The sequence below is a fragment of the Drosophila ficusphila genome, unplaced genomic scaffold, assembly GCF_018152265.1.
Source record: "Drosophila ficusphila isolate 14025-0441.05 unplaced genomic scaffold, ASM1815226v1 contig_791, whole genome shotgun sequence".
Lineage (NCBI taxonomy): Eukaryota > Metazoa > Arthropoda > Insecta > Diptera > Drosophilidae > Drosophila > Drosophila ficusphila.
In genome coordinates this window covers 5,921,209-5,933,934 of record NW_025064737.1, presented here as the reverse complement: position 1 = coordinate 5,933,934, position 12,726 = coordinate 5,921,209, and the positions used below count along the sequence as shown (strand labels likewise).

The window sequence follows — 12,726 nt, the reverse complement described above, 5'->3', positions numbered from 1 at the left end:
CCGACCGATTAACTTTGTTACATATTAATCACTGCACTTCACACTTGAAATTTGTAGGACAGAATGCGGTCACAAATTTAAATATTTATTTATTTTTTATATATTTCTTTAATTTACCGACCAAGATTACCGACCGATTAACTTTGTAACACATTAATCACTGCGCTTCACACTTGAAATGTGTAGGACTGAATGCGCTTACAAATTTATATCTTTATTTATTTTTAATATATTTTTTAAATTTATATATTTTTTTTTTCCAAGAGATTGAACGACCGATTAACTTTGTAACGCATTTATCACTGCGCTTCACACTTAAAATTTTTCGGACTGAAGAATAAAAATTTTTCGGACTGAATATGCTCACAAAATGATATACCCGCCAATTCATAACCATACGCGCCAAATTCCAGTGAAAGAGATCGAACAAAATGCAAAAACAATTTACATTTGGCCTAGCAAGGGAATGAGAGGGAGAGCTAAAAATGAAAAAAAATTTTTTTGAGAGCGGAGAGTAACTTTATATATGTAGATCTGTCCTTTACAAATCATTACAATGAAAGACATCAATATTGTTTTCCTTACTAAAAATAAATCTTTATTTTTAATAAAACTTTTTCTTTTCTCAGTGCATGATAGTAATAATAAACCCTTTATTATGTTTAACCCGTATGATGTGCACGAGGTTTAAAAATGACTTATATGACAATGAGTTTTCATAATTTTTGGTTTTTAGACTCGATCCTATATTGTTCCCCTTTTACGCCTTGCATGTGCTTGCTGCAATAATTGCAACAAATATTTTTCATAAGCACACAAGGGTTAACGTATTGAGAAAAAATCGGGCGCGAAAATCCGAGCGCACCAGAAGCGGCCGCAGAAAAAAATTTTGGGGGGGTTCCGATCGAACAATTTTTTAGTTTTGGTTTTACTTTATATGGTTGAAAGACCGTGAGCTCTAAGGGAATTTGAAAAGGTCTGCGATTTTGGGGGGGTCCGGACCCACAGGACCCCCCCCTGCGTCCGCCCCTGTTGTAAGTACTTGTTATACCATGGTGCACGCATGTGGCGACTTTGGTTTATTATTACTATCATGCACTGAGAAAAGAAAAAGTTTTATTAAAAATAAAGATTTATTTTTAGTAAGGAAAACAATATTGATGTCTTTCATTGTAATGATTTGTAAAGGACAGATCTACATATATAAAGTTACTCTCCGCTCTCAAAAAAATTTTTTTTCATTTTTAGCTCTCCCTCTCATTCCCTTGCTAGGCCAAATGTAAATTGTTTTTGCATTTTGTTCGATCTCTTTCACTGGAATTTGGCGCGTATGGTTATGAATTGGCGGGTATATCATTTTGTGAGCATATTCAGTCCGAAAAATTTTTATTCTTCAGTCCGAAAAATTTTAAGTGTGAAGCGCAGTGATAAATGCGTTACAAAGTTAATCGGTCGTTCAATCTCTTGGAAAAAAAAAATATATATAAATTTAAAAAATATATTAAAAATAAATAAAGATATAAATTTGTAAGCGCATTCAGTCCTACACATTTCAAGTGTGAAGCGCAGTGATTAATGTGTTACAAAGTTAATCGGTCGGTAATCTTGGTCGGTAAATTAAAGAAATATATAAAAAATAAATAAATATTTAAATTTGTGACCGCATTCTGTCCTACAAATTTCAAGTGTGAAGTGCAGTGATTAATATGTAACAAAGTTAATCGGTCGGTCAATCTCTTGGAAAAAATATATAAAAAATAAATAAATTTATAAATTTGTGAGCGCATTAAGTCCTACAAATTTCAAGTGTGAAGTGTTAATGTGTTACAAAGTTAATCGGTTATTTATTAATTATTGGTCGTTCAATTTCTTGGAAAAAAAAATAAATAAAGTCATAAGCTAAGTATAATTAATATATAAAACAACCCTTTTAGTGAATTTTATTTATAAGTTCGATACATTTTTCTTTAAATATTAATAAAAAACTTTATTTCTTAAAAATCTTGGTTTTTAAGGGGGGTCAAACGATTTGTTTTTAGAATCTTAAATTTGAGCTGGGGGTCAAACGTGGGCATAAATTAGTTTTTCGAAAAATTAAGTTTTAAGGTGTAAAAAAACGTTGTTTTTATGAGATAGCCACGTTCGGCATGTAAAAAAATTTTGTTTCTTAAAAATCTTGGTTTTTAAGGGGGGTCAAACGATTTGTTTTTAGAATCTTAAATTTGAGCTGGGGGTTAAACGTGGGCATAAATTAGTTTTTCGAAAAATTAAGTTTTAAGGTGTAAAAAAACGTTGTTTTTATGAGATAGCCACGTTCGGCATGTAAAAAAATTTTGTTTCTTAAAAATCTTGATTTTTAAGGGGGGTCAAACGATTTGTTTTTAGAATCTTAAATTTGAGCTGGGGGTCAAACGTGGGCATAAATTAGTTTTTCGAAAAATTAAGTTTTAAGGTGTAAAAAAACGTTGTTTTTATGAGATAGCCACGTTCGGCATGTAAAAAATTTTGTTTCTTAAAAATCTTGATTTTTAAGGGGGGGTCAAACGATTTGTTTTTAGAATCTTAAATTTGAGCTGGGGGTCAAACGTGGGCATAAATTAGTTTTTCGAAAAATTAAGTTTTAAGGTGTAAAAAAACGTTGTTTTTATGAGATGGCCACGTTCGGCATGTAAAAAAATTTTGTTTCTTAAAAATCTTGATTTTTAAGGGGGGGTCAAACGATTTGTTTTTAGAATCTTAAATTTGAGCTGGGGGTCAAACGTGGGCATAAATTAGTTTTTCGAAAAATTAAGTTTTAAGGTGTAAAAAAACGTTGTTTTTATGAGATAGCCATCTCATGCCACGTTTGGCATGTAAAAAAATTTTGTTTCTTAAAAATCTTGATTTTTAAGGGGGGGTCAAACGATTTGTTTTTAGAATCTTAAATTTGAGCTGGGGGTCAAACGTGGGCATAAATTAGTTTTTCGAAAAATTAAGTTTTAAGGTGTAAAAAAACGTTGTTTTTATGAGATAGCCACGTTCGGCATGTAAAAAAATTTTGTTTCTTAAAAATCTTGATTTTTAAGGGGGGGTCAAACGATTTGTTTTTAGAATCTTAAATTTGAGCTGGGGGTCAAACGTGGGCATAAATTAGTTTTTCGAAAAATTAAGTTTTAAGGTGTAAAAAAACGTTGTTTTTATGAGATAGCCACGTTCGGCATGTAAAAAAATTTTGTTTCTTAAAAATCTTGATTTTTAAGGGGGGTCAAACGATTTGTTTTTAGAATCTTAAATTTGAGCTGGGGGTCAAACGTGGGCATAAATTAGTTTTTCGAAAAATTAAGTTTTAAGGTGTAAAAAAACGTTGTTTTTATGAGATAGCCATCTCATGCCACGTTCGGCATGTAAAAAAATTTTGTTTCTTAAAAATCTTGATTTTTAAGGGGGGGTCAAACGATTTGTTTTTAGAATCTTAAATTTGAGCTGGGGGTCAAACGTGAGCATAAATTAGTTTTTCGAAAAATTAAGTTTTAAGGTGTAAAAAAACGTTGTTTTTATGAGATAGCCACGTTCGGCATGTAAAAAAATTTTGTTTCTTAAAAATCTTGATTTTTAAGGGGGGTCAAACGATTTGTTTTTAGAATCTTAAATTTGAGCTGGGGGTCAAACGTGGGCATAAATTAGTTTTTCGAAAAATTAAGTTTTAAGGTGTAAAAAAACGTTGTTTTTATGAGATAGCCATCTCATGCCACGTTCGGCATGTAAAAAAATTTTGTTTCTTAAAAATCTTGATTTTTAAGGGGGGGTCAAACGATTTGTTTTTAGAATCTTAAATTTGAGCTGGGGGTCAAACGTGGGCATAAATTAGTTTTTCGAAAAATTAAGTTTTAAGGTGTAAAAAAACGTTGTTTTTATGAGATAGCCATTTCATGCCACGTTCGGCATGTAAAAAATTTTGTTTCTTAAAAATCTTGATTTTTAAGGGGGGTCAAACGATTTGTTTTTAGAATCTTAAATTTGAGCTGGGGGTCAAACGTGGGCATAAATTAGTTTTTCGAAAAATTAAGTTTTAAGGTGTAAAAAAACGTTGTTTTTATGAGATAGCCATCTCATGCCACGTTCGGCATGTAAAAAAATTTTGTTTCTTAAAAATCTTGATTTTTAAGGGGGGTAAAACGATTTGTTTTTAGAGTCTTAAATTTGAGCTGGGGGTCAAACGTGGGCATAAATTAGTTTTTCGAAAAATTAAGTTTTAAGGTGTAAAAAAAACGTTGTTTTTATGAGATGGCCACGTTCGGCATGTAAAAAATTTTGTTTCTTAAAAATCTTGATTTTTAAGGGGGGTCAAACGATTTGTTTTTAGAATCTTAAATTTGAGCTGGGGGTCAAACGTGGGCATAAATTAGTTTTTCGAAAAATTAAGTTTTAAGGTGTAAAAAAACGTTGTTTTTATGAGATAGCCACGTTCGGCATGTAAAAAAATTTTGTTTCTTAAAAATCTTGATTTTTAAGGGGGGGTCAAACGATTTGTTTTTAGAATCTTAAATTTGAGCTGGGGGTCAAACGTGGGCATAAATTAGTTTTTCGAAAAATTAAGTTTTAAGGTGTAAAAAACGTTGTTTTTATGAGATAGCCACGTTCGGCATGTAAAAAAATTTTGTTTCTTAAAAATCTTGATTTTTAAGGGGGGTCAAACGATTTGTTTTTAGAATCTTAAATTTGAGCTGGGGGTCAAACGTGGGCATAAATTAGTTTTTCGAAAAATTAAGTTTTAAGGTGTAAAAAAACGTTGTTTTTATGAGATAGCCACGTTCGGCATGTAAAAAATTTTGTTTCTTAAAAATCTTGATTTTTAAGGGGGGTCAAACGATTTGTTTTTAGAATCTTAAATTTGAGCTGGGGGTCAAACGTGGGCATAAATTAGTTTTTCGAAAAATTAAGTTTTAAGGTGTAAAAAAACGTTGTTTTTATGAGATGGCCACGTTCGGCATGTAAAAAAATTTTGTTTCTTAAAAATCTTGATTTTTAAGGGGGGGTCAAACGATTTGTTTTTAGAATCTTAAATTTGAGCTGGGGGTCAAACGTGGGCATAAATTAGTTTTTCGAAAAATTAAGTTTTAAGGTGTAAAAAAACGTTGTTTTTATGAGATAGCCACGTTCGGCATGTAAAAAAATTTTGTTTCTTAAAAATCTTGATTTTTAAGGGGGGTCAAACGATTTGTTTTTAGAATCTTAAATTTGAGCTGGGGGTCAAACGTGGGCATAAATTAGTTTTTCGAAAAATTAAGTTTTAAGGTGTAAAAAAACGTTGTTTTTATGAGATAGCCACGTTCGGCATGTAAAAAATTTTGTTTCTTAAAAATCTTGATTTTTAAGGGGGGGTCAAACGATTTGTTTTTAGAATCTTAAATTTGAGCTGGGGGTCAAACGTGGGCATAAATTAGTTTTTCGAAAAATTAAGTTTTAAGGTGTAAAAAAACGTTGTTTTTATGAGATAGCCACGTTCGGCATGTAAAAAAATTTTGTTTCTTAAAAATCTTGATTTTTAAGGGGGGGTCAAACGATTTGTTTTTAGAATCTTAAATTTGAGCTGGGGGTCAAACGTGGGCATAAATTAGTTTTTCGAAAAATTAAGTTTTAAGGTGTAAAAAAACGTTGTTTTTATGAGATGGCCACGTTCGGCATGTAAAAAAATTTTGTTTCTTAAAAATCTTGATTTTTAAGGGGGGTCAAACGATTTGTTTTTAGAATCTTAAATTTGAGCTGGGGGTCAAACGTGGGCATAAATTAGTTTTTCGAAAAATTAAGTTTTAAGGTGTAAAAAAACGTTGTTTTTATGAGATACCCACTTTTGACGGGTAACAAGTTTTTGAAGTTTGAAATTTTATACATCCTTAAGATTGAAATTTTTCAAAAATGTAAAGGGTGGGCAATCAAAAGCATTCAATTGTCTAACGCTTTCCGAAAAAAAAAATTTTTTAAGATTTTTTTTTAAGGCGTTATAGTTAAAAAACTTTGGAGCTCTATATCTTCCAAAATACAAATTTTTTCAAAATTCTAAAGGGTGGGCAAACCTTTTCAAACGATTATTTAACAGATTAAAAAAAAAAAATTTTAAAATTGAAAAACTTTTTTTTCGAAAATTTTCGAAAATTTTCGAAATTCGATATCTTCGAAACGGGGGTCAAAAAAAAAACTAAAAGGTGGGCAAACGTGGTCAAACGAGGGTCAAACGATTCCAATTTTCAAAATTGAAATTCGAAATTTTTTTGGACCCAACTTCTTTAAGCTCAATCAGTCGTCGTCGCCCGCGCTGCTCCACATTTCAATTTCACTCCGCAGAACAACGAGAAGGAGAAAAAAGCAAATGAAAGAAATGAAACTAAAAAAAAGTTTGCTGCCTCTACTGCTTCCAACATTTTCACGCGCTTCGTGTTGCCAGGGGAAGGCAGCAATGGTTTGGGACCGAGCCCTTCGTGTCCCCAACAGACACACACACGCGGCCGTCGTCTTTACAACTTTACAACAACAGCAAACGAGCGAAGGAAACCTTCGTCAGCATTCAACATCCAGCATCAATCCTCCGACGTCCCGCATCAGCCTTTTTCATTCTTTTCTCCACTGCATTCTTATTTTCCCCATAGTGCAATTGCAACAACAGGAACAGCAAGAACAACAACAACGACAACCGCATAAGCTCAAGCACAGCGCATACAAATAATTTACGCCATGCAAAAGCGAAAAGCTAAAAATGAGTAAAGGCTCCAAATACACATACAAACACTATGTGTGGAGGTCACAGCCGAGTGCACAAAAGTAGAGTCATAAAATATTTTAATTCAAATTGGAACTTAACCAAATAAATGAAGTATTTTTCCAAGTTCAAATCGAAATAGTATGTGTCCAAAAATTATTTTAAATTCTATACCACAAATTAAGAAATATTCTAAAGCATGAGTTACATGGGGTTTCTAGATTTTTGACCACTTGTGTTTTACTCTGTTACACGCGCCAGTGTAAAATCATCCTCGGCTGCTACTGTTGTCTTTTTTTTTTTTTTTTTTTTTTGTTGAAGCTGCAGCCCATTGCATTCATGCGTGCCCGTGTGTGGGTACGCTAGGTTGTGTGAGTGTAAAGGGCGGTAAAGGGGAGGCGAATGCACGAGTTGTTTGCATTTACTCTACGCAAATGAGCGGCATTTGGCGTTCTTCCTTCTCTGATTTTCCTGAAGAGAGAGAAAGGTGGAGAAGAGAACGGTAGTGGGTGGCAGGAGATGGAGGCAGCTCCCTGCGCACAACTCACTCTCACTTGATGCTGCTGCATTATTTTGTTGTTGCCTTCTTTGAATGACTAAGAGCGTACTTTTTTTTTTTTTGGTTTTGGTTGATTTGGAGAATGGGCAAAGGACTGTTGACGAGTTGGCAACAGCATCAAATACAACGTAAAAATGGCAGGAAAAATATGCATAGAAAAATCACAGCAAACAAATTCACAACGCTAAATGCACTCCCCACTCTCCAACTCTCTTGCTCCCCCTCTCTCTATCTCTCTTTTTCGCTCGAGTGGGGTTACTGACATTGCAGCAGCCGGGCGACGACGTCGACAGAGCACTGTGTACCGTTGCTAAGTGCAATGAGTGCGGGAGTGAGAAAGAGTAAGTGAGAAGGAAGGAAGGGGGGCGGAAGAGTGAGTGCGAGATTAACTTTCTGCATAGACTTTTCGGCTTGCTCTCTCCTTTGCTCGTATGTTCTACACTTTTCGTTTCGTTTTCGATTTGGCGCCAAAACAAATGACCGTTAGGGTTCAAGGAACTCTTTTCTAGCTACGCTGCTCCATATCCCCAACATATAGTCATAAGAAATATACACAAAAAAGAGAAATTCTTATCAATTTACAATTTAATCAGATAGCATTTTAAAAGATATATTAAAACTTTTAAAATTGAAAATTTTGAAGGTATACAAATTCTATTTACTAAGCTGAAAAATATTTTTTTTTAAACCATGAGGTGTATGTAACTTTTCAACTAATGTTCAAATAAAGTAATTTTACTCTCACGTATTCAACTAATATGAAAATATTAATTAAAAATTTTTTCATGTGTAGCAACTGCACTATATTGTGGCACACACATCGTTGTCTCGTTCTCACGCATGTTTTGCATTCAATTTAGCACGACTGCATTGAGATCGATCGCGTATTAGTATTTGCCTGTTTGTATCATAAAACTGAATATGCCAATTAACAACAGCAGCCAACAATAACTAACTAAAACAATAACAGCAAAAACCAAGTGCAATAAGAGCACAAGAAATTGACATGCATGCCAAATGCAGTTGCTGAACCACATCATAAAAAGCAACAATGGCAACAATAAAGACAATGCAGATGGAAATGATGGCAATTGAAACAGCCACTCTCTCACCAACGCTCAAAAACACAAACATTCACGTTTCCTAATGCACAAATGCAAACCGAGAATTGCAGAAATTTTGGCAATGATGACTACAATAAACACATAACTGTAATAATGCTCACATTGCTCTACAAGGTTTTTTTTTCAGTAAAATTGCATCTAAACTCCATTGTTTGGCAATTGTCCAGATTTACGAACAGTGAAAAGTTAATCATCAATGAAGGATAATAATCGTTTTTGTACCTTAAGGCTTCAAGTCAGTGGAATTATAGCAATCAGTTTGAGGTTTTTCTCATTATAACAAGTCATCGTTCAAAATAACAAGAAGGTAATATTACACACTTCCAAAAATAACGAACATACAATGATACTCTAATGTCACAAGTTTACGATTACGAGATCGGGCTTATAATGCTCAGTTAATCTTAGTTTAAATTTAAACCCTTGTATTTTATAGGTTGTCAGAAGATGTGAATAGCACACAAGGTATGGGTTCCCTGAGTTAGATTTACTTAGGCACGCATCGGTGGCAACCTTCCTTTCCCATGACCACCATTTTCATCCTGGCTTTCTACTCTTTAATGTCGTTTTCTGTGACTGAGCACACACACATGGAAAAACGCGCTGAGCACTCCCACACACGCCCTATGCTGCAACGCATGAACAAATATAGAAGATATGCAGTTATTTACATAAAAGCTTTATAAATATGTGCATAAGCTTGCCACTGCGCTGTGCGTGTGTGGCTGTGAGTTTTTTGGGGGAAGGGAGTGTGGGGATAATGGTCTATGCATGTGAGCATGTGTCCAACTAATCGTAAACTCAACTCGCTGATGCCACAAGTCGAGTTTTTAGCCTGATCCTGAGGCTGAGCCTTCATCTGAGGCATCATATTCAGCTTACTGCCTTTCTGACTGAGCATTTTCTTCGTTCTGCGAAAAGCCGTCAATTACACTGTAAGAAGTTATTCTATCATTCCAAGTAGGAATCCTAGTGTAATGTTTTTACACATGTTTATTAAATGCAGCAAGATACATTTTTTCATCGTTATTAAAAGCAACTTTAGGTTTTAATTAAATATATACATATATGTATATATATAAAATATTTGAACTCTTGTTAAATATTTAACTCCTTTAATGAAGTGTTAATGGTTAAATATTATTATTAAGGCTATGCAGCTTGAATGCGTTTTTAGTTCGTGATTTTTTTCAAAGTGTCTCCTGACATTTTCCACGCTTGCCCTAACAACTGTACCAGACACCGTGTCTGCCACCTTTCAGCGTCTTCTTCTCGCCTCTGCAACGCCGCCCTTGTGGATTTTTCCTAACAATTGCAAGTCGCTGCTGGCAGCCTAGCAACCGAAAGCGCGAAAGCCCTGGCCGCAGTAATGAAAAGCAAAGTTGTGAAAAACGAGGGAGGAAAAATAAAGCAATCATTGCACTTGTCCCGCACAGCTGCAACAACTAACTGCAACAACAATATGGCCAAGGCTGTATTTTTTTTTTTTTTTGCATTCATTCCTGGTTGCTACGTTGCTTCAATTTAGCTTCGTTTTCACTGTGTGTGTGTGTGAGGTTGTAGGGGTGTATGGGTTTAAGAGCTCGCCCACAATGGGCGTGGCAGTCATTTCCCGCAATTACGCCTACACACAAGCGACCTGAGTTGGCGGGGGGATATAGAGATGTAGATGGATGCGGATTGTGGATGGAAATGGAGGAGTTGCTCCTGCGATAAGCTCTATTTGCAGCAGCTGCCAGCGAGATGTGGCAACTCTGGCCCACAACCACACGGCCAAACGGTCGTATACGTATCATGCCCAGAAGTATGCAACACTTTTGTGAGCCTCGAAGCCTGATGAATTGAGAGCGAAAAATAGACGGTGGATGGTGGGGTTCGATGAAAATAAATGGAAAGCATGATGGACTGGGTTGGCGGTTATCCCCTTGTGTAGAGGATTAAATCCCGATATGTTTATTTATTTATAAATTAAATTATTTCCCTAATAAAAAAGGATTTGCGTTAGGCGTCGTTTATATTCGTCAAACTGCATAATAAACGGCAGTTATCCTTTTCGGTTTAAAGATAATGAATGAAACGTAAATCCGTCATTCAATCGTAATGAGCTGATTAATTTTCTTCAGAAATACTCGTTGCCATGGAAATGTGTAATTCATTAAGGGCTTATACCTCAACCTACCTTATCCTTCAGCCCCAGTTTTAAAAGTCGAGGCTGCCTGCAGTCTACACTTTGCTCTTGGTTCTGTGTGTATATTTGTGGTTGCCGGATGATTTTGACTTTTTGTGCGACTGTACGTCCGTCTGTCTGTTTGGCTTTGGCATAAAATGTTTCAAGTGTCATTTATATTTCATTTTTACCCTTTTTTAATGCCGGCTACGGCCACGCCCACCGCCCACAAGCCAACCCAGACCACTGGACGTCTGTGCAAATTAAAATGTTTCCGTTGTCGTCGCAAATTCCCACACAGAGACAGAGAGCCTCCATAGTTGGTCGAGATTGAATTTTATGGCCCGACGTCGGGCGCCAGAGTTTCTGCGAGTCCTGCGGATCGTGGCAGGATGTCAGGGCTGTCCGGATGCGGATTACACTAATTATGAAATGACATCGACAACGGCGTCGTTGATTTTAATGGTTTTCTGTTGTCAACTTAATTAACAAATTTTCTCTCCTTTTGCCTCGATTGCAGGAAGGATGCTGCTGATGTCACCGCCGTTGCAGTAGCAACACCAGCCGAAGGAAAGACACAACCGACCCGCTGCTCCCCCCGACAACAAGCCACACACATGTTGCTGCCACAACTAAGATGCTCAGCGCTGCCAATGCAACTGCAACAGCAACACATGGAGCAGCAGCAGCATCCGCGATTGCCACAGCCGAGACTTATGTCATAACAAACAAACAGCAGCAACATCAGCAGCAGCAGCAACAAGTCTTTGTTGTTGCCGCTAACAAAATGGTGATACCAGCAACGGGAGCAACAATCGCCGGTATACCAACAGCAACAACAACAGCAGCCGCCGAGTCAACAGCAACACAGCAACACCAGCAGCAACAGCAACACCAGCAACATGTGCTGTTCCAGCCGCACCTACAGACAACAACAACAACAACAACAACAACAGCAGCAACCAGCACACCTCAGCAACAGCAACCACCTCAGCCGCGGCAGCATCCCAAGAAGCGAAAGTTCGATCCAGCCGAGCTGGACAAGACCGAGCAGCATCCCCAACAGCAACAGCAGCAGCAGCAGCAGCATCATCAGCAACAGCAGCAGCAGCAGCAACTGAGTCTGCAGAAGCAGCAGAAACCCGCCGATACCAATGGCAATAGCGAAGGTTTGGCCAACGGCAATCAGCTACATCGCATGATCGTAAGTTGCGGTGCAGGCGCCGGCAACAACAGTAGCAGCAGCAACAGCAGTAGCAGCGATATCAAGCAGCAGCAGCAGCAACGTATTATCATTGCATCCCCGCTGCAACATGCCAGCGTTAGTACTTACAAGCAACATGTTGCCAGCGGCAACGCAGCCACAATCAATCATCAGCAACGCACACACACGCCCACAACCGCCGTCTACTACCAACAGCAGCAGCAGCAGCAACAGCAACAACGTTTTAGCTTTAACTCAAACAATCAGCAACATGTACAGGAACAACACCAGCAGCAGCAGCAGCAACAACAGCAACAATCCCTGCTCGATCTCAGCGAGTGGAACAACACGCGTGTCCTAGCCAAAATCCACAATCAATATGCACCCGGGATTATACGCCAAGTGCAGGAGGCGTCTCCCGACACAATACTCGTGGAATTCGATTCCACCGAATTGGGATTACTGTTATATCCGGACGTGTTGCACCAGGGCCGCAACCATGTGATACTCGATGCCAGCCCGCCAATGGCGGATGTAAGTAGACCCCAAGAAATGTAATTTTCGGAAAGTCAAACACTCTAATGGTTTTCTCTTCCACACGGTTAGATTACCCTGGATGCCCGTGTCTGCGTTCGACAGCGGGTCGAAGGTCGTGGCTCCAGCAGCTTCGTCTACGTGGAGGGCATCATAACGGACATCAACCAGGCCACGAAGCAATACAGCGTGCAGTTGATCGGTGATGAAATGGTATGGGCACAGGAATTCTATTTTATGTCCCAAAGTCTAATGTTTTCAATGTGAATAGAAACCCTTGAACTTATTTGAGCTGTAAACATATTCTTAAAGTAACTTAATTCAAGGCTTAATATAACAAACTTGTAATATCAAACTGTTTTAAAGTTATTCTTTTGCAAAAATTATGAAGTTATGAAATTATAA

At 37.0% G+C, this 12,726-nt stretch overlaps 1 protein-coding gene across 9 annotated transcripts in view; it reads left to right on the top strand.

Moving 5' to 3' along the window:
- The window catches only part of LOC108101438 (putative transcription factor capicua), a 55,187-nt gene that overhangs the window by 28,709 nt on the left and 13,752 nt on the right, over positions 1 to 12,726 (top strand). For all 9 annotated transcript variants that reach the window (XM_043208977.1, XM_043208976.1, XM_043208979.1 and 6 more), the window contains 2 exons: positions 11,104 to 12,321; positions 12,394 to 12,534. In XM_043208977.1, the coding sequence (XP_043064912.1) occupies positions 11,221 to 12,321; positions 12,394 to 12,534 (1,242 nt within the window). In that variant the 5' untranslated portion in view covers positions 11,104 to 11,220. The remainder of the gene's footprint in view (positions 1 to 11,103; positions 12,322 to 12,393; positions 12,535 to 12,726) is intronic.